We start from the raw sequence: 25,930 nt of genomic DNA, 5'->3' as shown, positions 1-25,930 counted from the left end.
AACACTGCTAATAATGGTTACAATCATGATAAACCTAATACACCTTTCTCTACCCCATTAAGCTCTACACACTCAAAAGTGAAATCATAAAATTTACAAAGCCCATAGATCAAGGGACAAAGTTCTACATTAATAAAAAACCCTGTTCATAATAAATGCAGGTATTTATGCTGGGAAAGGGAAGGAGAAATGAAAGAGTTGTTGTAATTCTCAAAATATTCTATACCCTTCAAAGTATGTGATTATTTAAATAGCCCAGTCATCACATACTGACTGAAGATCAGAATTTCCTAAAACTCAAGAAGGAAGCCCTTCACAGATTTACAAGGCAGGAGAAAAAAATGCAAGGCCCTTTCAACAGGAGTGACAATTTTATTGAGGTGTAATATAGTGACACAGTTCTTTTATAATATTGACTATTGGAAATCAAATGCAACCAAAATAACTCCTAAAGCAGATGATCTCTACTCTCTTATGGAGTCACTGACTCCTTTGAGAATCTGATGTGAGCAATAACTTCTCAGAAAAATGCACATACACATTAACTTAGCACACGATTTTAGGAGTTCCTAGATCCCTGCAGTCCTTCTGTGGACCCTATGGGCTTAAGTATCCTAGGCCTTTTCTCTCTCTTAGAGAGAGAAAACAGGCTATAAACCATCAGCTGAAATTCTTTGGGATGAATTTTTTTCTTTCCTTTTTCTTTTTTTAAGAGACAAAGTCTTGCTCTGTCACTTAGGCTAGAGTACAATGGTGTGATCAGAGCTCACTGCAGTCTTGAAATCCTGGGCTCAAGCAATCCTCCTGCCTCATACTCCTGAATAGCTGGACTATAGGCACGTAGCACCATGCCTGGCTAATTAAAAAATATTTTTTTGTAGAGACAAGGTCTTGCTATGTTGCCCAAGCTGGTCTTGAACTGCTGGCCTCAAGCAATCCTCCTCCCAAAGTGCTGGGATTACAGGCGTGAGCCATACCACTCCTGGTCTAGTATTTTCTCAAGCAACGCTGTCAAAGAAAATTTTCTGAGATAATGAAATTTTCTGTATCTGTGCTAATATGGTAATCACTAGTAACATGTGTTACTAAACACATGAAATGTAGCTAGTGTGTCTGAGAAATTGAAATTTTACTTTTATTTAATTTTAATTAATTTAAATTTAAATAGCTACATGTGGCTAATGGCTACTGTACTGGCCAATGCAGTCTTGGAATTAACTAGAGAAGAGTTAACAAACGATGCACAGTGGCTACTGGTCACAGAGAAGCAACTCCATTTCTGAAATTTGGCCTATACTCCAAAGTATAAAAATCTAAAAAGGGTAGATGAAGGACAACTTTTAGTTCCCTGACAGTATTTATTGTTATTACTCTTTGTAACATTTCTCTTTTATATTTGTGATTCCTACAGCACAGTGGTTCTTAACCAGAGGCAATTTTGCCTCCCAGGGAAAATATGATAGTGTCTGAAGACTTTTTTTTTTTTTTTTTGAGACAGGGTCTTAACTCCGTCTCCTTTTCTAGAGTGCAGCAGTGTCATAGATAGCTGCAACCTCAAACTCCTGGGCTCAAACGATTCTCCAGGCCTCAGCCTCCCCAGTTGCTGGAACTACAGGCACGTGCCACCACACTCAGCTAATTTTTTTTTTTTTTTTGTAGAGATGAGGTCTCACTCTTGCTCAGGCTGGTCTTGAACTCCTGACCTCAAGCAATCCTCCAACCTCGGCCTCTCAAAGTGCCAGGATTATAGGAGTGAGCCACTGCACCCAGCCTGGAGCCATTTTTGATTGCCACAACTGGGCAGTGCTGTTGGCATCTACTGGTAAATACCAGGGATATTCTGAAATATGCTGCAATGCACAAAACAGCACTATCCCATATCCCAAGAAAGAATTATCCAGCCTAAAATGTCAATTGTGCCAAGGTTGAGAAACCCTGCTACAATACAATTTATTTTCTTATTTAATTGCTCAGTGTTATTAGATAAGAAAATTAGTACCAAATACAAAGTTCACTCGTGATAAATATTTTCCTCTAATATATCAGTACAAATTAAAATGTTAAATGGACACAGTATCCCTGTACTGGATTGGGATAGGTTTGTTTTACTTGAGAAGCACTCCTTACTGAATCAGTGAGTAGTAGCTTTTCATTTTAACTACCTTTACAAAACAAAATTCCAGATTAGAGAATTTATTATGCTTTTATATTATAAATGAAACTAGAAAATAAAGTACTATCAAGGGAAGGCCTTATAAGAAGGAAATAACAACATAAAGTAGCAAGATGTAAAAACATTATGTTTAGGGGAAAAACACTATAGAAAAGTCTGAAACAAATTCCTATTATTTATATGACTTATCAATTTGTTCTCAAATCTTCCCCTTGAATTAAAAAAATATTAATAAGGTTCTATAAGCCTAAAAAAACTTTTATCAAAAATATATTGGTAATTATATATATATTATATATATTACTTTTACCATACATTTTCCCCAATATTTCTGCTGCTTAAGTATCATGAATTATTGGACAAAGAAACCACCCCAAGGTCATTATTAAATATTTAGGGAAAAGGCCAACTGGAATAAAATGAATATACTAAGAAAATCTATTATAGCATACTTTGTACCAATATTTAACAGCTATCATCATGCCAGCTAAAAATTAAATCCAAATATATAACACAAAATTCTGATTCTCTTGAGCTACTATGGTAGGAATATATGGTGTACTTTAATAAGCTTTCTTTTTTTTTTTTTTGAGACAGAGTCGCGCTTGTTGCCCAGGCTATAGTGAGTGCCATGACGTCAGCCTCACTCACAGCAACCTCAATCTCCTGGGCTCAAGTAATCCTTCTGCCTCAGCCTCCCAAGCAGCTGGGACTACAGGCATGCGCCACCATCCCCGTCTAATTTTATATATATATATATATATGCCAATTAATTTCTTTCTATTTATAGTAGAGACGGGGTCTCGCTCTTGCTCAGGCTGGTTTCGAACTCCTGACCTTGAGCAATCCGCCCGCCTCAGCCTCCCAGAGAGCTAGGATTACAGGCGTGAGCCACCGCGCCCGACCAATAAGCTTTCTTTTTTAAAAGCCTTCTTTACTTGGAATGGAGAAAAAAATCATCAGTTTGCCAACTGGGTCCAACCCAGATTTTTCTACTCCAAAACCAGCATCATAAGTATCTAAGAATTAGACCAAATTATAGGAGCTAGCAAAAAGTTAAAATTTTTAAAAGTGGACTAGATGATTCTCTGCCCAGGTCCCTCCCCAAACCCTCCATCCAACCAAAAAAAAAAATTTGGATTTAATAAATATTTAACCTATAAACTTGGCTTTACCTTCACTATAACATCAACTTTATAATGCTTTCTAGTCATTTTTTCAGTCATTTCTTTGGGCCCCTGAGCAGTTGAAGTTAAGATCGAGTCCATGCTCTTCGGGCAGCAGTTGAATCCTTGTTCTGTACATCTTGTATTTTCTGTGATAGAGTGGTGATATGAGTTGATTGCATAGTTACCGCAAAATAATGTAAGTGACTTCATGATATCAGAGGTGGTAACTAAGCAGCAACTCCACTGGAAACCATGGCATTTAGATGATCACATATTAATGGTAGGTAATGCACTAATCTCCTGACAGTGCTAGCTGTGCAGTTAATACAGTTTATGAAAGGACAATGGTATGGTTGAAAAACAGTTATATTTAACAGTTTATTTTGGCACTTAAATAACTTGAGATAAATGGATGCTACTTTCAAAGCAGAAAGGATTTTCCTTTTATTGTTTTATTACAATAACTTTCTCCCCCTTGGTTACTAAATGGCAAAGAATGAACTATAACTGGAGCAAGCAGGATGTATTTAGCTACTCTAATAGATTCAGGGAACTGAAAGACTCAGTGAACAAACTTGAACATTTCATTCAAACCACAAGCTGAAAATTATCTTCAACAAACAGGTAAAATCCTAAAATAAAAACAATTATTTCTAGCTATTTATGATCTAATAGTTAATATAAATAGAATTCATACTATTCATTCTGATTAGAGAGTATCTAATAACTTTTTTTTTTTTTGAAACAGAGTCTCGCCCTGGGTAGAGTGTAGTGGCATCATTTTAGCTCACTGTAACCTCAAACTCCTGGACTCAAGTGATCCTCTTGCTTCTGCCTCTCGAGTAGCTGGGACTACAGGAAAGCACCATGATGCCTGGCTAATTTTTGTATTTTGGTAGAGACAGAGTCTCACTCTTGCTTAGGCTCTCCAACTCCTGAGCTCAAGCAGTCCTTCCGCCTCAGCCTTCCAGAGTGCTAGGATTACAGGCATGAGCCACTGCACCCAGCTGTAATTACTCTTAATGTCTAAATAATAAACTAAATACAGTGGAATCACATCTTACATGAGGATTAGGTTCTATAGTCATGAATGAGGCAAGAATTGTACATAATCAAAATTACTCTTTAAAAATCCCTTAAATTGCTGATAAAGTAATGTATATGTGGGTTTGAACATAAGACTGTGCATGTATATTTAAATGTACGTAGAAATGTACATATATAAAGGGTAAATAAATATAAAATATAAATTTTAGGCCAGGCGTGGTGGCTCATGCCTGTAATCCTAGCACTCTCGGAGGCTGAAGCAGGGAGGGTCACTGGAGCTCAGGAGTTCGAGACCAGCCTGAGCAACATAGTGAGACCCTATCTTTACAAAAAATAGAAAAATTAGCTTGTGCATGCCTGTAGTCCCAGCTACTTGGTAGGCTGAGACAGGAAGATCGCTTGAGCCCAGGAGTTCGAGGTTGCTGTGAGCTAGGGTGATGCCATGGCACTCTATCCTGGGTGACAGAGTGAGGCTCTGTTTAAAAAAAAAAAAAGTTTTTGTAGAACACTATTTTTATTTATTTTTTATTAATTTTTTATTTTCTTTCACTCCATGGATGGTGAGAAAGAACACTAATAAAGGTTAATTTTTCTTTTTCTTTTTGGGAAAGCACGTAGAGATGAATTTATGTGAGTTAAATGTATGTGTGATGTAATACCACTGTGCAAATTTTAACTACTAAGTAAAATAAAGTAGACAAGATCAACAGTCAACACTAAAACATACATTAAATAACTATATTACAACTCCAGAACACATGAAACAGGTTAGTCACATATTAATAAATTTTCAAAGGAATAAAATAAACCTATTATTTCAGAAAACATGGAAGTCATTATATTAGAATATATATAATGAATGACTCTAATTCTAAAGTAACAAATACTTTTGGAATAAGCTTCCTATCTTTAAATGTAATTATTGAAGCATTTTCCCATGAGACACTTTTATCCCTTCAGCCAGTAATGGAAAGTATTAACAAAAAATTAGCTGATATCAATACTTATTCCATTACTTGGCATTTCTTTCATTCAAATACTGCCTTATTAAGATGTTACAATAACATTTTATAATTGATCTATATTTTTACTGGTGATGTTACATGAATAGATTTTAATTACTAAAAAATTTCATTAAGACATTTTTACATCCATGCATTTTATAGTTAGGTTTTTCTAAGTGATAATTAATTCACCTTTTATCTCTTTGGTGAATTTTACCCGATGAGAATCAGTCAGAGGTCTTGGTTGCTCATCAATATTATGAATGTCAAGAACTTCACACATGAACTGAATTACAGGTTGTGCTTTGTAGAAGGCAGTGGCAGAAACTAAGAAGAAAAACACAAATAATACAAATTAATGTTTCCCTAAAAAATTCAGAAAGTTCATCTGAGGCTCCATGATAACTTCATCTTAGGCTCCATGATAATTAACTAGTAATTAATGTGCACATTTTCATACATGATCCCTTATGTACATTTATGTATATATATAAATGTAAACATTTCCAAAATTAAGCAGTTTCAATTTGACTTCTGAGGCACAAGAACAGAAATGCCAAATACTACATTTTTTATAATGTATCTCTTTCATCATGGGTAACCGAATCAGTCCATTCTCTCCTAGGTGTACAGAGAAGTGTTCTGGGTATGAGACAAGGAAGGTACCAAAAAGGCCAGAGCCCTTTGCCAAATGAGAAAATTAGGTATTATTTCTTAAACAAGGTTTTCTATGCCATCCCGGACTGTTTATTTTAGTGACAGCTTTCTCCGTTTTATAAAGATTTGAGAAGACAGTGGTAATAAATGTTGTTGGTGCTAATTCAAGCACAGGTGGTAATATTAAGGAGTATCTGCACAATACTATTGAGCTACAGTTGGTGGTTTTTAAACAGTCAAATAACATGATTTCTTAATCTTGGGTTTTGGAACTAGAAGAGCTTCACCAATGGTTAGTCAAAGTAGATCACCATCACTTATATCTTAAACACATACTTACTGATAGCTATTGTGGCTATATAATGAAAAGTAAAATGATTAGACAAGAAGCTACATGCTATCATGCTCTTTTTCTACTCAAAAAAACATGCACACTCTGTTGAGCTAAGCATAAACTTTTTATGTGGTGTTCTTACATGCTATCCTTGGTTTAGGATTAAACGTCCTCCATAAAATGTCCCTCACCTCTGGAAGTTAGTTTATCAAGGCTTTAACAGTAGTTATTTCAGGATACATATGGGTGGCAAGGCTATTGTGGGTATTTTTAATTTTCTTTTTAAGTATTTTCACCTTTAAAACTTCATTTTTTTGTAGTGAGCATGTATTGCTTTTTCCATACTTTATTACAGAAATAGTATATGAATGAAGTTTCATTATAAACAACTCAAACATGCAAAAATATACAGAGAAAAGACCTTCTCCAGTCTGAACCTCCTCCCTCCAAGTATCTCTAAAAAGTAACCACTGTTAGTAGTCAGGTATGTATACATCCTCTCCTTTCAATATGCACATACATAGATAAAAATGTAGATACCTTTTTTAGATTATATCAGATAATAAATGTTCTATGACTTGTTTTATCATTTTAATAATTAACAATATATTATCTGAGAGATCTTTTCAAGTCAATACACTCTTTTTAATGGCTGTACATTATTTCACAGTATGAATACATGATAATTAAGTGAATATGTATTCCCTTCCCCTTTTAATAAAAAAGAACACAAATAGTAAAAATATGAGAACACTATTATAGGCCTTGATTTTTTTTCTCATACAGATCTTAGAGATAGATCTATATGTACTAATATGAAACTATATCATTCTTTTCCATAGCTGGAGGATATACCATTGCATGGATGTACTTCATGTTCCTAATGGATAGTTACGTTGTTTCAGGTTTTTTTTTTTTTTTTTTACTATTATGAACAATATTCCAATGGACACACACACACACACACATATATATAGCATTTTTTCTATGTGCACTTCCAGGGGTACTTCTGTGAGAAAGATTCAAGAGGAATCAATACTCATTGCTAAACTTCCATCCAAATAAACACTTTCATTTTTTAACTAACTTAAAAAAAAGAGAAACTAATAAGATTATAACAGTATTCTGAGTATCTTACTCAAATCCATAGTAGTTTTAAACACATATGTATTCTTCTATTGAAAAATGTGAGAATATTACTATGCATACAAGAAGGCTGGCAGGATATATTCCAAATTTAAGTTATATCTTAAATATATATTGATGAGTTAATTTTAAAAAAGTAGATAAAATAAAAATAAATATATGTTAAATAACATGCTTATTTTGTCTTTAATACTACAGGTAAATATTCTTCATTGGATTACTGTAATACTAGCATTCACAACTAATGTTTCATACATCACAGAACTGTGATTACTAAACAAACATGTTAGAATTATTTTTCTGTTTAACTGTCTTCTACCACTTTTCCATAACTGTTTATCTCACTACACTCCTAATCATTTTACTGTTTACCATCTTCTCTACATGAAGGTGGGCATTTAAGGTAAAGATAAAATTTAGTAATAAAAAGCTCTTACAAAGGATAGGTTGAAGCCAGGAAATATAGTTTTGAATTAGGAGGGAATTTCAATGATCAAAGATCTGCTTCCCTGCTCCTTGGTTGAATTCTTAATATTTGGTAAAATTTAGCACTGTAGCAAATCCTCTTTTTTTTTTCTTGGCAAATCCTCTTACTATACCAGGACTAGAAGGGAATTTACTTAATCTGAGAAAAGTTATCTACCAAAACTCTATGGTAAATTCAACTTCATTTTATAGGAAGTATTAGCTAGCACAATAAAGCAAATTAAGAGAAATAAAAGGTGAAAAGTCTAGAAAGGGAGAAACAAAATTATTACTCTTCATAATATTAACTATGTATATACCAAATTGAATAATATCTAGGGACAAATTACAGAATTAATGACAGTTCAGCAATGTTGCTAGATTTAAGATCAACATATCAAAATAAATTATTTTTAAACACTAGCAACCAACTAAAAATGTAATTTAAAAAAGATACCACTTATAATCACAAGAAAAAGAATAAGGCACTTGGGATGAAATCTAAATGAGAGATGTCTAAGACCTACAGAAGTAACAGGTATCTTTATAATTAAAAATATTACGAAAATCAAATAAATGGAGTAAAATACTCTATTCATGCAAATTATCCCCCAAATTAATCTGCAAAATCAAAGCAATTTCAGTTAAAACACCAACAGGATATAACCCCCTCACCCCATGGAACTTAAGAAGCTGATCTATAATTAACATGAAAGAGCAATGAAACAAGAACAGCTACAACTATTCTTAAGAATAAAATCTGCTCTCTCATCAATATTTGTTATAATCTTATTAAAATCAAGAGACTGTTGGAGCCAGGTGCGGTGGCTCACGCCTATAATCCTACACTCTGGGAGGCCAAGGTGAGAGGTTGGCTCAAGGTCAGGAGGTCAAAACCAGCCTGACCAAGAGTGAGACCACGTCTCTACCAAAAATACAAAGAAATTAATTGGCCAATTAAAAATATATAGAAAAAATTAGCCAGGCATGGTGGCACATGCCTGTAGTCCCAGCTACTTGCGAGGCTGAGACAGAAGGATCCCTTGAGCCCAGGAGTTTGAGGTTGCTGTGAGCTAGGCTGATGCCACGGCACTTCTAGGCTGGCAACACAGTGAGACTCTTTGTCTCAAAATAAATAAATAAATAAATAAAGAGAGACTGTGGGGATAGACACACAGACAAGAATAGACCTGAATGTTTACCTTATACTATTATACATAAACAAATTCCTATTCAGAGAATTAAATACGAAAAAAGTTTACTAAAAAATGTGTAATAGAATATCTTTATGATCTTGGAAGTAAGAATTTCTTAAAAAACTATAAACCATAAAAATTTTAAGAAAAAAAGACACCATGAACAAAACTTTATAGATTAGTAGAGGATATGTGTAATATGTATAACAAAAGATTAGTGTATAGAACATGTAAACAGTTCCTAAAAATCAAAATAAAGCAAAAAAAGTGGCAAAGGATTTAAGTAGACATTTCACAAAAAATTTAAATGACAAAACCCATAACATTTCACTATCTTATTTATAATTAAGGAAATTTACATATAAACAGCATCAACCTACCATTTTATACTAATCAAGATTAGAAAAAAATTCAAGACTGGTAACACAAACTGACAATAAGCCAGTAGAAGAATGAAAGCTCTTCGACTGCAGGAATATAAACTGATACAATCAATTATGAGAGCAAATGGTAAATAACATATAATAAATTAGAAGATGTGCATAATTTTTGACCTGGTAATTCCACTATATTGAAATATACACTCTACAGAAATTCCACATCTGCAAAAGGAGACATGAATTAAAATGCTTATTGCAGCACTGTTAGAGTAAAAAGAATGAAAACAATCAACAGAATGGATAAATTGTAGTATATTCATACCATTAAAATGAATGGCCAGACACTAGAATTAAGACAAATAAAATTGAGAAATAAAGTACAGACATTACTTGAGAGGAGTTTGGGGAGAAATGAGATATTATTAACTACTAAGATTGCCAGTATCTAGATAAATCTAATGATGGAAAAGAAATTTATCAAAATAGACTAGATGTCTACAATACTGGTGGGACAATCTTTCAATTAATGAACACAGTATATATCTGAATTTATTAAGGTCATTTAAATTTCATTAAGGTTTTAGACTATACTCTAAAACTTATGTATCTTTTATTAGATTCATAATTATAAAAATTTTTATTTCTGTTAGAAATCAATCCTTTAATTTTTAATTATTATTGCATATTTATTTTTTTAACCAGGTTTATTTTCTTGTTTTCATGGATAACCGTGTTAGAATAGTGAAAATAGAACAGGCTTGGAAATCAAATAGACTTAGATTTTAATCCTAGCCCAACAATAACTAGTCATGACTTCTCTGAGCTTCTATTTATTCATCTGTAAAATTAAAAAATACCTACTTCTCATGGCATTAGGGTAAAGATTCAATGCTAGGTACCTACTTGTGCCTAGAACTTAGTAGAAGCTCTATGGAACTCTTTTCTCTTTTTTTTAAAAATAGAAACAGGGTCTTGCTCTGTCACCCTGTCTGGAGTATAGTGGCATAATTACAGCTCACTGCAGCCTCAAACTCCTGGGCTCAAGCTATCCTCCTCAGCCTCCCAAGTAGCTAGGGACTACAGGTGTGCACCACCACACCAGCTAATTTTTCCTATCTTTTGTAGAGACAGTGTTTTGGTATGTTGCTCAGGCTGGTCTCAAACTCCTGGTCTCAAGAGATTCTCTGGCCTCAGCCTGCCAAAGTGCTAGGATTACAGGCATGAGCCACCACATCAGTCTTAGTTTTTATTTTTAGAATTTATTTCAAATTCTCCTGTTAATTTTTTATAATGTCTTATTTGTCTTATATATTTTATTATTTTCTTTCCCTCTTTAAACATTTAAAAATTCTATTATAGCCAAGCACATAATACATCAACATAATAAAGGCCATCTATTGAAAGCCCACAGCTAACATCAAACTCAACGTTAAAAAACTGAAAGCTCACTCTGGGAAGCTGAGGCAGGTGGACTGCTCAAAGTCAGGAGTTCCAAACCTGCCTGAGCAAGGGCAAGACCCCGTCTCTACTATAAATAGAAAGAAATTAATTGGCCAACTAATATATATAGAAAAAATTAGCCGGGCATGGTGGTGGCGCATGCCTGTAGTCCCAGCTACTCGGGAGGCTAAGGCAGCAGGATTGCTTGAGCCCAGGAGTTTGAGGTTGCTGTAAGCTGGGCTGACACCACCGCACTCACTCTAGCCTGGGCAACAAAGAGACTGTCTCAAAAAAACCAACAAAAAACTGAAAGCTTTTCCTCTAAGATAAAAATCAAAGCAAGAATCACTCGAGCCCAGGAGTTTGAGGTTGCTGTGAGCTAGGCTGACGCCACGGCACTCACTCTAGCCTGGACAACAAAGCGAGACTCTGTCTCAAAAAAAAAAAAAAAAAAAAAAATCAAAGCAAGAATGTACACTCTTCTCACTTTTTAAAAAAAGTTTTTTATTATTTTTGTATAAATATTTTATTTAAATTTTTTTCCCTACTTTTTTTCTAAAAGAAGTCTCCACTTTTCTGAAAAAAACTATTTGTTTATTTTTATTTGAGACGCAGTCTCGCTGTCTTGCCCAGGCTGGTCTGGAACTCCTGGCTCCAAGAGATCCTCGGCCTCGGCCTCCCGAGTAGCTAGGACTACAGGTGTGAGCTACCACGCCCGGCTCTTCTCACTTTTATTCAACATAGTACTGGAAGTCCCAGCCAGAGAATTGAGGCAAGAAAAAGAAATAAAAACAGGCTGGGCACAGTGGCTCAGGCCTATAATCCTGACTCAGGGACCATGTGAGATAGTGTTTACTGTTGTTTCGAGCCACTAAATTTAGAGATAATTTGATACGCAGTGACAGATAACACATATGTAAAGTAAGACTTCATCCATTCAAACTTTATTAAGTACCTACTGTATCACAGATTCCTTTATGAGTTAGACAAAGCCCCTGCCCTTTAAGAACAGATTCTGGGTTAAGATGGCAGATTAACCATAAGCATGTCATTTTATTCCTTCCTCAAACTCCACTATAATTATGAATTTAAAAATAAAAAATGAAAAAAGATATAAACATAGAAAGGAGGGAGAACAGAATAGGAAATTCATCATTTTGAAAGACAAAAAGCAAGTGGGCAAGTTGTAAGTGACATGACATTGCAGACCCAAGAAAATGAAATCACAGACTAGCTGTGTTGGGAAAGGTTAAGAACCAACCGCATTTACACTACTGAGTCCTCAAAAGGTGCAAGTAGCAGCAGTATGAGGTACCTCTGAAACTGGTGATAAAAGGATGGAAGTGGTGTAGAAAAATAAAAAGGAAAGCAGTTTGGGAAGTAGGTAGATTGCTAGATCCCCTGTCTAGCTCCACCTTCATGAACAGCTGCTCCTTCTTTATCCTTGTATAAATCTGGAGGTTTATTCTCTGGAGGAGATAAACCAAAGGCTCTTTGGAAAGAAGATGGCAGGCACAACTGCGGACATAGGAATGTACCAAAACCAAGGGATTAAATGACTGTAAACATATTAAATGCTGAATGTAGAAATTCCCCTAACCAGAATATCCAACTTGGCTTCCAGAATGCAGTCAACCAGACTGTTATCCTTCAGGTAGGAGTTTGGAAGACTCACCTTTAGGTAACTTGACCAGCCAAGGGAAGAGACCTAAGGATACTAGCACTGTAGGTTCCCCAACCTCAGCCCACTGATAACATCCTATGACAAAGCCCAGAGTCAACAAACCCCATCCACACATTCAGAATTTCCAGTCAGTGTTTTTAGACTCCCACTGAATTCTGAATAGACAATAAAGATACTAGGTATCTGAGGAAAGCCTCCAAAATGAAACACAGATCAAAACAAACAAAAAGGAATTTAGGGGAAGCATAAGTATGTATATAGTAAGAACTTCAAAATAAATTATGGTCACAGAGCTAAGAGAGGCCACAGCATCTGTGAAATGAAAACAGTGTGCTATAAAAAATAACATTTAGGAAATAAAATGCGTGAATTTTATGGTATGTAAATTAAACCTCAATACAGCTATTTTAAAAATGGAGCAATGCGTTCAAATTTCTGACGAAAAAAAATTTTTTTTTTTTTTTTTTTTTTTTTGAGACAGAGTCTCGGTTTGTTGTCCAGGCTAGAGTGAGTGCCGTGGCGTCAGCCTAGCTCACAGCAACCTCAAACTCCTGGGCTCGAGCGATCCTTCTGCCTCAGCCTCCCGAGTAGCTGGGACTACAGGCATGCGCCACCATGCCCGGCTAATTTTTTTTTTTATATATATATCAGTTGGCCAATTAATTTCTTTCTATTTATAGTAGAGACGGGGTCTTGCTCTTGCTCAGGCTGGTTTTGAACTCCTGACCTTGAGCAATCCGCCCGCCTCGGCCTCCCAAGAGCTAGGATTACAGGCGTGAGCCACCGCGCCCGGCTGAAAAAAAATTTTTAATATAAAAACTTGTCTAACTTATCATTTAAGTTTGTTGATAAAACATATTTTCCAGTATGTAAGCTGTCAAGAAATTTGCTTATCACATATTCTTTTCTCATGAAGCTTCTGAAAATTAAAGAGAGGAAGAAAAGAAAACAAGAGATCATTATAGAAGAAATAAAAAAGGAATTCTCTGGGAGATAGTGAAGTGAAATCTCAAGAGGACAGTTATGCACCAAATATAAAGGGCATACTCAACCAGACTGAAAACAGCGTGAATCAAGAAACATATTCGATTTGGCTGTCACTAAGATTCCTGCTTTTTAAGATTCCTGTTTTTTTTTTTTTTTTCTTTAAAAATTTTTTTCTTTTCTTTTTTTTTTTTTTTTTGAAACAGAGTCTCACTTTGTTGCTCAGGCTACAGTGAGTGCTGTGGCATCAGCCTAGCTCACAGCAACCTCAATCTTCTGGGCTCAAGTGATCCTACTGCCTCAGCCTCCCAGGTAGTTGGGACTACAGGCATGCGCCACCATGCCCGGCTAATTTTTTGTATATATATATATTTTTTAGTTGGTCAATTAGTTTCTTTATATTTTTAGTAGAGGCGGGGTCTCGCTCAGGCTGGTTTTGAACTCCTGACCTCGAGCAATCCACCCGCCTCGGCCTCTCAGAGTGCTAGGATTACAGGCGTGAGCCACCGTGCCCGGCCATGTTTCTTTTCTTTTTTGAGACAAGGTCTTGCTTGGTTGCCCAGGCTGGAGTGCAGTGGCATGATCATTGCTCACTGTAGCCTTGACCTCCGACACCTGAGCTAAACTCAAGCACTCCTTCTGCCTCAGCCTCCCGAGTAACAGCGACTACAGGCACATCCCATCACACTCAGCTAATTAAAAAAATTTTTTTAGTAAAGACAAGGTCTCGCTATGTTGCCCAGGCTAGTCTTGAACTCTTGGCCTCAAGTTATCGTCACCTGCCTGAGCCTCCCAAAATGCTGGGATTACAGGCATGAGTCACTGCTGCTGGCCCCATATTTCTACTGGAAGGAATCTTGCTTCTTAAGGGATACAGTATGATAGAGCTGTGATTGTTAAAAGCATAAGCACTGGAGCCAGAAGAGTTGACTTTTATCATTTAAATATAAACTATGTGACCTTGGGCAAGTGACTTTTTCTCTCTAAACTTCAGTTCGGAGTATCACATAATTCATACAACTAAGGTGGAATTTATATTAATTAATGTAAAATACTTAGCATTCCATCTAGTACATAAGAAGTGGTAAATAACATCTTAAGGGAGATAAAACAAACACCAGATTCGCTGTGATGCTCTTAAAATTTATGATTATAATACTAAAATGCAAGTTACAAATGGGTTTGGCCTCAAGCAGGTTAAATTAAATATTCTGCATTTCATCAAATCTAGGATGTCATTGATGGTAACGTGCAATATGTATCCTTTTATGTATCCTTTAAAAAGAAACCTGCCAATTAAACTGTGACAAAGTTATCTTCCAATTTCAGAGATATTAAAACATGAAAAAAAAATTTTGACTCTTAGATTGGTAAAATACAGTAAGTTTAATTACATAGTTAAGACTTATGATATTAAATGCCAACAATACAATCATAGTAAAGACAAGTCACACAATTAGAACTAAACTGTTTCCTTCCTTAGAGTACTTTCCCATGTTTATTTCCACCACCAATCTCACCTAGCTCCCACCTGTTACCTCCTCAAGGAAATGCTCCTTGACCATTGAGACTAGAATGGATCCCTATTTTATTCTCCTTTGGAGTACCTATAACATTGCTCAATACCAATCTTCTCCAGCTGATTCCAAGTTTAATAAAGGCTATTTTGTTCAGTGCAGGATACCAAGAGCAAGGGTTGCAAAATCAAAATCACACAGAAACAAAAAAGGAAATATAAGTGAGTAAGGTGGTCAATGCAATATTTTTCCTATTTTTCATAGCAGTACTACATTTTACTGGCAATAAACAAATTCTTGGTACAGTCTTAATGGAAAATAATATGGAGGTTCCTCAAAAAATTAAAAATAGAACTACCATATAATTAGGCAATCTCACTTCTAGGTATATATCCAAAGGAAACAAAATCACTATCTCAAAAGAGTTACTGCACTCCCGTGTTCACTACAGCATTACTCACAACGGCCGAGACAGGGAAACAACCTAAGTGACCATCAACAGATGAATGGATAAAGAAAATGTGAGATACATATATCTGTATCTATACAGATCTACATATATCTATACAGATATATGTATATAATGGAATACTATTCAGCCTTTAAAAAGAAGGAAGTCCTGTCATTTGTAACAACATAGATGAACCTGGGGGACATCATGTTAAGTGAATTAAGCTAGACACAGAAAGACAAATACTGCATAATCTCACATGTAGAATCTGAAAAAATTGAACTCATGGAGACAGAAGGTACAATGGTAGTTACCAAGGGCTGGGGGTAGGGGAATTGGGAAATGTTGGTCAAAGAGTACAAACTTTCAGTTATAAGATGAGTAAGTTCTGGAAACCTAATGTACAGCATGGTGACTACAATTAATAATTATTGTATATTTGAAATTTGCTGAAAGTAGATCTCATGTTCTTATCACACACACACACATACAAATGTAACTATGTGAGGTGTTGGTATTAACACATAGTTAACACATAGTTACAAATGTAAATATGTGAGGTGTTAATTAGCTTGACTATGGTAATCATTTCACAAAGTATATGTACTATAAAAAAATCACATTGTAGGCCGGGCGCTGTGGCTCACGCCTGTAATCCTAGCTCTTGGGAGGCCGAGGCGGGCGGATTGCTCAAGGTCAGGAGTTCAAAAACCAGCCTGAGCAAGAGCGAGACCCCGTCTCTACTATAAATAGAAAGAAATTAATTGGCCAACTGATATATATATAAAAAAAATTAGCTGGGCATGGTGGCGCATGCCTGTAGTCCCAGCTACTCGGGAGGCTGAGGCAGAAGGATCACTCAAGCCCAGGAGTTTGAGGTTGCTGTGAGCTAGGCTGACGCCACGGCACTCACTCTAGCCTGGACAACAAAGTGAGACTCTGTCTCAAAAAAAAAAAAAAAAAAAAATCACATTGTATACCTTAAACATATACAATTTTTATTTGTTAATTATACCTAAATAAAGCTGGGGAAAAAATAAACCCATGTAAAATGTTAGCCTTTATTTTCATCTCATTAAGATACCATGGCTCTGTTTTTTTTTTGTTTGTTTGTGTTTTTTTTAAAGAAGTCAGTTATGTCTTTGCTTCACAATGGCACAAGTTATATTTTGTTCACATAAACATACTCTTACATTTTTCTTGAAACATTCAGTCTTTTTGGTCTATCTCTTCTCCCTTTCCGGGCCAGCCTATTCCATTGTTCTTCCCTCTTTCTTCCTAAAGGGAACCACAATCCTGAAATTGGTGTGTATTCGTTCCATCTATGTTTTTATAACTTTACGTACATACCCAGCATATACTGTTATGTTTTAAATGTATATAAATATAACACTTTTGCTATTTACTGCCCCCCTCAATATTGTTTTAATAACCCATGTTGATACATATAGATCTGGTTCATTAATTTAACTATTACATAGTACCCCAAAATATTATATAACACTTTATATACTATTTATTCATTCTACTATTGATAGGAACTTAGGCAATTTCCAATTTTCTACTATTATATCTAATGTTTCAGGCATATATGCAAGATATCATCAACATGGTTTTTATGATATGTACAACTTCATCTTTTCCAGATTAAACAGTTCTCCAAAAGTTATACCAAATCACACTCTACAAACTGTGTTGACAGTTTCTTTTACTTTACCCTTGCCAACATTTGGTATTATCATATGACTTTTTAATTTTATAAATATGATGGTAACACATTGATTTTATCTGTGATTTCCTGATTATTAATGAATTTGAGATCTTTCCATGTGTTTATTGGGCAAGTGGGTTTCCTAATTTGAGAGCTACCTATTTTTCTATCCATCTGTCCTTATACTTTATAAAACTCTCAGTTATAACAAATTTTCTCCTAGTATTTCAACTTTTTATGGTGTCTTTTGGACTGCACAAGTTTTAAATTTTTTTTTTTTTTTTTTTGAGACAGTCTCGGTTTGTTGTCCAGGCTAGAGTGAGTGCCGTGGCGTCAGCCTAGCTCACAGCAACCTCAAACTCCTGGGCTCGAGCGATCCTTCTGCCTCAGCCTCCCGAGTAGCTGGGACTACAGGCATGCGCCACCATGCCCGGCTAATTTTTTATATATATATCAGTTGGCCAATTAATTTCTTTCTATTTATAGTAGAGACGGGGTCTCGCTCTTGCTCAGGCTGGTTTTGAACTCCTGACCTTAAGCAATCCGCCCGCCTCGGCCTCCCAAGAGCTAGGATTACAGGCGTGAGCCACCGCGCCCGGCCAAGTTTTAAATTTTGATGTAGTCAAGTTTATCAGTATTTTCCTTTTTGTTTTGAGACAGAGTCTCACTTTGTTGCCCAGGTGTGTGCTGTGGCATCAGCTTAGCTCACAGCAACCTCAAACTCCTGGGCTCAAGTGATCCTCCTTGCCTCAGTCTCCCAAGCAGCTGGGACTACAGGTGCGTACCATCACGTCCAGCTAATCATTTCTATTTTTAGTAGAGACAGCGTCTCACTCTTGCTCAGGCTGGTCTTGAACTCCTGAGCTCAAGCTATCCTCCCGCCTCAGCCTCCCAGAGTGCTAGGATTATAGGTGTGAACTACCACACCCAGCCTATCACTATTTTCCTTTATGCTTTATACCTCACATTTTGTACAATGTTAAAAGATATTCTCTTATTTTGTTCCTAAAAGAATTTCAAAGATTTGCTTTTCACATTTAAGATTATAGTCCACCTAGAAATAAATTTTGTGTATGATGTGAGATGGGTTTAATTACTATTTCAAATGGCTAACATTTGTATAAACACAATTTATTAAATATTCTACTCTTTCAATTTGAAACACCTCAGACATTTAGAAAGTTTCCATAAATGCACACACATGCACCTTGCTTCTAGACTGATTTTCTGCTTCATTAATTATCTGTCCTTACACTTAAAGCAGTGTGGTATAGCTGTCACAGTTTATAGTAAGTAGGGCAATTCCTCCTCCTTTTTCTTTAAAATTGTATTGGCTTTTCTTGGTCATTTATTCTTCTATATAAACTTTAATATTGCCTTACTAAGTTTCATGATAAGCCCTATTTGAATTTTAATTAAAATTTTGAGAGAACTGATATCTCACAAAAATTGAGTATTCTCAATAAGCCTAATATATTTCATTTGTCTAAATTTTCAATACACTTTTATAATTATTTTAGAGGCCTCTCAGAAATCTTTTATTCCTGAGTCCACTTGCTCAAGGCTTCTTGGATGTGGCTCCGGGTCATGGTCCTCAAATTTGGCTCAGAATAAATCTCTTAAAAATTAAAAAAAAACAAAAAACTTTATTCCTGAGTACCTTATTTTCAATCCAAACTCTTGATTTCATTATATTTGTTAAAGTTCAGCTAAAACATTATTTACTCCTATACATAATTCTCTGACTTTCCAGGGTTATTTGGATGCCTCTCCTCCATGCTCTTGGATTTATTTATTCATTCTTCGTTTAACATGACCAAGAGTTGTGCTAGGCATGGAGGGTACACTGGCAAATAAGATGGACAGACCCTAGCTTCATGGAGCTTTCATTCTAATAGGAGGCACAGAACGATAAACACTTATAAATCAGGGTGATACATGCTATTATAAGGGAAATACACTGTCCTGTGGGAATACATAAGAGAAATACCTAACTCAGACTTGGGGGATGGATGGATGGGGGGAGAAGTGTGTCAAACACTGCTTCTAAAGGAAGTAACATGTTGACTGAAACCTGTAAGAAGAAAAGAAGTTAGCAAACATAACAGTGACTAAAAATCATAGTACTGATATCCTTGTTTTGCTCTAGATTTTACTGAAAAAGCTCTCATTATTTATTTGTGAAATCATCCACTCTTTGGGTATGTTTCCTCTCTTGTCTTCTATGAACCATTTTTGGCTCTCGTATTGCCTACAGTAATCATTTCTTGCTCACTGGTTCTTTTTCCTTCTTTAAATGCTAGTATTCCCCATGGCTTTATCCTTCTCTTTCCTGTTTCAATCTAAATACTATTTATTCCTATAGAAATTTTGTTCTTCTATAGTTTCAAATATAAATTTATGTACTGAGGAGTCCCAACATTCTTACTTTTGGATTTTCAGACCTAAATTTCTAACTGCATACTAGATGTTTCTATCCATATGTTCCACAGAATCCTCAAACTGAACATGTTAACATTTATACATGCTATCATTTATACTGCCAACTAAACAGCAATAACAGATTTACCTCCATATTCAGCTGACTGCATCACTATTCATACCAGACAGAAACCCCAGAGTTACTATTCTGAATATATGTTGGAGAGTATGCCCTTTTTAGAAGCCACTTTACAATACAGCAGTCATTGCACCTGAAAGTTGTTTCAAGGCTTGCATAATCACAGAAAATTTCAGATTAGGTGTGGTTGGTTTGTTTTTGTTTTTTAATGTGTCAACTTGGCTAGGCTATTAGCTGTCATTTATTCAATCAAACACTAATCTAGGTGTTGCTGTGAAGGTATTTTGCAAATGTAAAGTCCATAATCAGTTGACTTTAAGTAATGTAGATTATCCTGGATAACATGGATGGACCTGATTCAACTAGTTGAAAGGTCTTAAAAGCTGGGCTGAGGCTTCCCTGAGAGAAAGAAATTCCACCTATACACAACAGCTTCAGTTCATGCCCCAAATTTCTAGCCTTCACTTCCTGACAGCCTTCCCAAAAGATTTCAGACTGGCTTAGCCAGCCCCTATAACTGCGAAACCCAAATAAATCTCTTACCTCCTATTGATTCTGCTTCTCTACTTGAACACTGATTGATATACCAGGTCTTTGTTTATTTGCAAAAACAATTCCTTTGAAAACCTAGTGAAGCTTCTGGTCTATTTGTTTTCAATCAGTTCCATGTACCAGTAACTATTTCCAAGGGTTTTTTTTCCTGGACATGGTTTTTAAAACTATTTTTTCAACTTAATCTTTCCTCTCCATCCCACATTAGACAATCACCATCTCTTACCTGAACTAGTGATTGAAAAGCCTCCTAACTGGCTTGTCAGTTTAGTTTTTTCTCCTCTATCTATTCTCCACACTGCTGCCAGAGGTCTCTTTCTGGAAAACAAATATGATCATGTCACTATCCTTCTTAAGAATATTTGAAGTCTCTCTACCTAAAGGACAGAGATAAGTTTGTTTTTTATTTATTTCACTGAATTCTGTTTTTATCTCATTTCTTTCTATTCTCTTTGCATTTAACTCTGTTTCTTTTCCTAACTTGTTGAGATGACACTTTTCTTCTTTTGTAATAGGCATTAAAAGTTTAAAATTCTAAGCATTGATTAATTGATCATACCAGTTCTGATATGTACTATATTCATTACCCTTTAGTTCAAAATACTTTAAATTCCTTTTGTGATTTCTTTGAACAATGAGTTATTTAGAAATTATTTCTTAATAATTTCCAAAGCTGGACTTCAAGTTCCAATAGGAACATAATAGCAATTTAGTTCCAAATTTTCCCATCTTTCTCCTAGAAGCTGTACAGAGCAACAAAGAGAATGCTAAAAAACAAAATACAAACAAACCCTATACATCTTTAGTGAAACTGGGAGATAATAAAAACCTGAAAATGCCAAATTATAAGTTACCATAGCCTGAAGTATTTGGGACTAGCAGAACCTGCTCAAGAAGCCATATGTGAGCATGGAAGAATGACAATTATAAAGGAACCTAGTGGGGGAATAGCAAATTTCGCTCCCAGCAAGAAAGGTTCCTATCCTAAGTGGAAACTGCAATGTTTTGAACTGAGATTGAATAGGAGAATCTTAAAAGGAGACAGAGAAAGGTGTAGAAAATGTCATGAGAATGAGTGGAGGGTCATATATAAGTGACAGATCTCAGAAAGGATTACCCTTCTAAAGCATGCTCCTTTCTTTTGTAATTTCACAAACTTACAGAAAGTTTTAAGAACAGCACAAAGAACTCCTGAATACCTTTCACAAATTGTTTAATTGTTAACATTTGAGGCAGGCCATTTAAATGGCAGGAGCTATATCCCTTGGTAGCAGAAACTAGTAAGGAACTAGGGGAATTCATGGCTGGTAGTTCACACTACTTAAACCACTTAAGTTACTGAGAAGCAAAGGCACTGTGACTATAATTTGAAGAAAGAATCCATTAGAACAACAAGACAGAGGCCCTGATACAGAAACCTGGAAAACTGCCTTGCTCCTAATGTTCCTCCCATATGTCTAAAGTCTCTTATACACGATTTGGGAAAACTCATCTCATTCAAATATAAGCAACAAAAAAGTGGTAAGCATCCATACAAAAATGCCACAGAAACAAATGTATGAGTGCAGTATAACATATCAAACAAAGAAAACTTAACAGATATTATCATCACAAGGTAGATGAAAATATAAACCTATTTTTTTTTTTTTTTTTTTTGAGACAGAGTCTCGCTTTGTTGCCTAGGCTAGAATGAGTGCCATGGCATCAGCCTAGCTCACAGCAACCTCAAACTCCTAGGCTCAAGCAATCCTTCTGCCTCAGCCTCCCAAGTGGCTGGGACTACAGGCATGTGCCACCATGCCCGGCTAATTTTTTCTATATATATTAGTTGGCCAATTAATTTCTTTCTATTTATAGTAGAGACGGGGTCTCGCTCTTGCTCAGGTTGGTTTCGAACTCCTGACCTCGAGCAATCCGCCCGCCTCAGCCTCCCAGAGAGCTAGGATTACAGGCGTGAGCCACCGCGCCCGGCCCAATATAAACCTATTTTTTAACAAAAAAATTCTTTTAACAAAATTTTTTAAACAAAAATATGCCTTTTTTTTTAATTCAAAAATTCTTAATGCAGTTAGGAAGAAAGATTTCTGAGCAGAAATTTAGGAACTCAAAGAAGACATAGCCAGTCAACAGGAGTTGGTGAAACAAGCATGGCAGAACTCAGGAAAGAAATAGAAGAAAAAAGATTTTTAAAAATTTAAAAATGCTTGGGTACAGTGGCACATACCTATAATCCCAGCTACTCAGGAGGCTAAGGCAGCAGGATCATATGAGCCCAGGAATTTGAGGCTGCAGTGAGCTATGATTGTGCCATTTTACTTGAGCCTGGGTAATAGACTGAGACTCTGCCTCTAAAAAAAAATATTTAAAAATTTCTGTCCAGGTGGGTGCTGTGGCTCAAGCCTGTAATCCCAGCAATTTGGGAGGCTAAGGCAGGAGGATCAATTGAGGCCAGGAGTTTGTGACCAATCTAGACAACATAGTGAGACCCCATTTCTGCAAAAAAAAAAATAAAAAATTAGCTGGGCATGGTGGTACCTGTAGTCTTAGCTACTCAGGAGGTTGAGGCAGAAGGATCACTTGAGCTTAGGAGTTCAAGGTTACAGTGAACCATGACTACACCACTGTACTTCAGTCTGGATGACAGAAACTATGTCTCTAAGAAATTAATTAATTAATTAAAAAATGAAGACTTAAATGCACTGAACATATGGTAAAATATATATCACAAAAGGCACAGAAAGGAGCACATATGATTGAAATTTTTAAAAATAAAATAATAGACATTAAACTGATTCAAAATGGCCAACTAAGAAAAAATCTAGTAAAAAATTTTTACTAGAATTTTTAATAAAATACTTTCTAAATTATTTGGTATTTGGAAAAAAATACCTACGGCCAGCAGACAAAAAAAGCAGGTCCCTTCTAAGAAAAATAAAATCAAGTTGGCATCATACTTCTACTCAACATTCAATGCCAGAAGACACTGGAAAAATACCTGTAAGATGCTCAAGAAAAGAAAGTATGAGTCAGCAATTTTACATCTAGCCAGTCCTTCAAGAATAAGGCTACAGACAATATGCAAAAACTCAGCTCTTATTAATACCAGCCTTTCTTGAAGAAACAACTTGAGGACAAACTGAAACCAACAAATGACAGGAAAAATTTCAGCAAAAGGATTGGCAGTGAGCATGGAGACATTTAATTGCAGATTTAAGATGAAAACAAACAGAATGCAACTGTTAACATGGTCTTAGAAATATTATACACAAATAAATGAATGGTAACAGTAGAAAACACAAAAGGTAGAATAAATTCATGAATTGCACCTTGTGTGTCATAGACAGGAGTCAAAGTTGAAAGTTAATTAGTAAAAATGTAAGCAAAATTAGAGTTAAATTATAAAGGACAATAAAATAATGCCAACTGGCTAAAACTAGTAAAGAGAGGGAGGAAAGAAAGGAAGAGATTAAACCTAACAAAATTGTTATTCAATTAAGGGAAACAAAAACCACTGCTTTAAAAAAAAAAAGAGGAAGATGGGTATCATATGAAGATATAAGTATAAAGGTAACTACTGGGGGGAAAATTCCTAATACTAAAATTATCATTTAAAAAGCATGGAAAACACACTTAAAGATTTAAAACATGTACAAACAGAAAAAAAGACATGAAATAATTTGACAAAACCAAGACCAATGGTTGTGTTTTGATACATAGGAAGAGACGTACTTCCTATTTATATGTGGCTTAACTCATTCATTAAACAGGAAAAAAATCTTTAAAGTAGATTCACAAAGCAAAACCATTTTATGATCATCAAGATATACTTGTGATTTAAAAAGTATTGAAAAAAAGCAAAGAAAGGAAAAATTAAAGGATAGGATAAAGTTCACAAAAACATGGATTGTTATCCTTTTATTAGGCAATGTAGAATTTTGGCCAAGAAGTATAAAAATAAAGTCACTTTATCATTGTAAAGATTACAATTCACAATGAAGAAAACAGATATGAATATATACATTCCAAGCAAAACAGTAGCAACATTCGGAAAGCAGAAATTATAGGAGATATAAGAAGAAATAGAAACACATTAATAATAGGTAATTTAAATTTGTTTTTCCTAGTCTGAGAGAACAAAAAAATAAAACAATAAATGATGTAAATAACATAATCCAAATGTAACTCTGATGGATATGAATTTCAGTGAACCCTAATAAATGAATATACTTTATTTTGAAAGAGCCATTGAACTACCACAAAAATTGACCACATATTAGACTGTAAGAAAATACCTTAACAAATTCTTAAGGGTTGAAATACAAACCACATTCTTTGATTAATACTGCAATGAAACTAGAAATTCATAACAAAACCAGAAAACAAAAAGGCTTTCAATCTGAACATTTAAAGTCTCTCTAAAAATATCTGAATCATAGGGAAATACAAATGAAACCTGTAGAGTTTCTAGAAAATAATACAATAAAAATACGACACTGTAGAAGCTTTGCAATACAGTTAATCACAAGAAAACTCATTGTTTTAAATCCTTTTATCAATAAGAAAAAAAGAAAGTTAATAAGCTACTAATCTAGTTCAAAAAGTTAGAAAAAATATTAATTTAGTTAACTGAAGTAGATGAAAAAATTTTTAAAGATAAAAGCAGAATTTAAGGAGTAGAAAACAGAAAGCTCAGAAAAACAAACAAAAATTTACAAGTTCTTTTGCTGTGAAAAAAAATCAGTTGACTAAACTACTACCTACTCTAATCAAGAGTAAAAAGGACAAAGCATAAATAGGGAAAATAAGAAATTAGTGAAAACCACAGAGATAGACAAAATTTCAAAAAATAATAGAAACTATTTTAAAAGTCTATACAATTAAAATATGGATAAAATAAATAATTTTCTAGTAAAATATGATCTACCAAAAGTAAACCCAGACAGCCTGAACAGACTGATTTTTGACAAAACAAATGGAGGAAGTTTTAAAAGAGCTACCCACCAAACAAAATGAAACAAAAAACACCAGGTCACAGGCTGGGTGTGGTGCCTCACACCTGTAATCCCAATATTTTCAGAGGCCCAGGCAGGGAGGATCATGATCACGATCACCGGAAGCCAGGAGTTAGAGACCGGCCAGGACAACATGGCAAAAAAAAATAAATAAAAAAAGAAAAAGAAATTTCCAGGGTGTGTGCCTGTAGTTCTAGTTACTCAGGAGCCTGAGGCAAGAGGATTTGAGCCCAGGAGTTTGAGGTTGCGGTGAGCTATGGTGACTCCACTGCACTCTAACTCAGACAATTGAGTGAGAAGTTGTCACCAAATAAATAAATAAACATGAGGCCACAAAATTTTACAGGGGAATCCCACCAAATCTTAAAAGAGGGCAGGGCGCCGTAGCTCACGCATGTAATCCTAGCACTCTGGGAGGCCGAGGCAGGTGGATTGCTCAAGGTCAGAA

The 25,930-nt window shown here is 35.2% G+C and overlaps 1 protein-coding gene across 4 annotated transcripts in view; it reads right to left on the bottom strand.

The window, feature by feature from the left end:
- Nucleotides 1-25,930, bottom strand: part of AGO3 (argonaute RISC catalytic component 3) — a 124,312-nt gene that overhangs the window by 46,443 nt on the left and 51,939 nt on the right. For 2 of the 4 annotated variants that reach the window (XM_020290527.2, XM_075996590.1), the window contains one exon: nucleotides 5,586-5,720. In XM_020290527.2, the coding sequence (XP_020146116.1) occupies nucleotides 5,586-5,720 (135 nt within the window). Of the gene's footprint in view, nucleotides 1-5,585; nucleotides 5,721-16,840; nucleotides 25,043-25,930 lie in introns of those variants that run through there. The other 2 variants (XM_075996576.1, XM_075996583.1) reach the window with 2 other exon arrangements.

Source organism: Microcebus murinus, chromosome 2 (assembly GCF_040939455.1).
Source record: "Microcebus murinus isolate Inina chromosome 2, M.murinus_Inina_mat1.0, whole genome shotgun sequence".
NCBI lineage: Eukaryota > Metazoa > Chordata > Mammalia > Primates > Cheirogaleidae > Microcebus > Microcebus murinus.
Note: the sequence above shows the minus strand (reverse complement) of the source record. Positions and strands in the feature narration are given on the sequence as shown.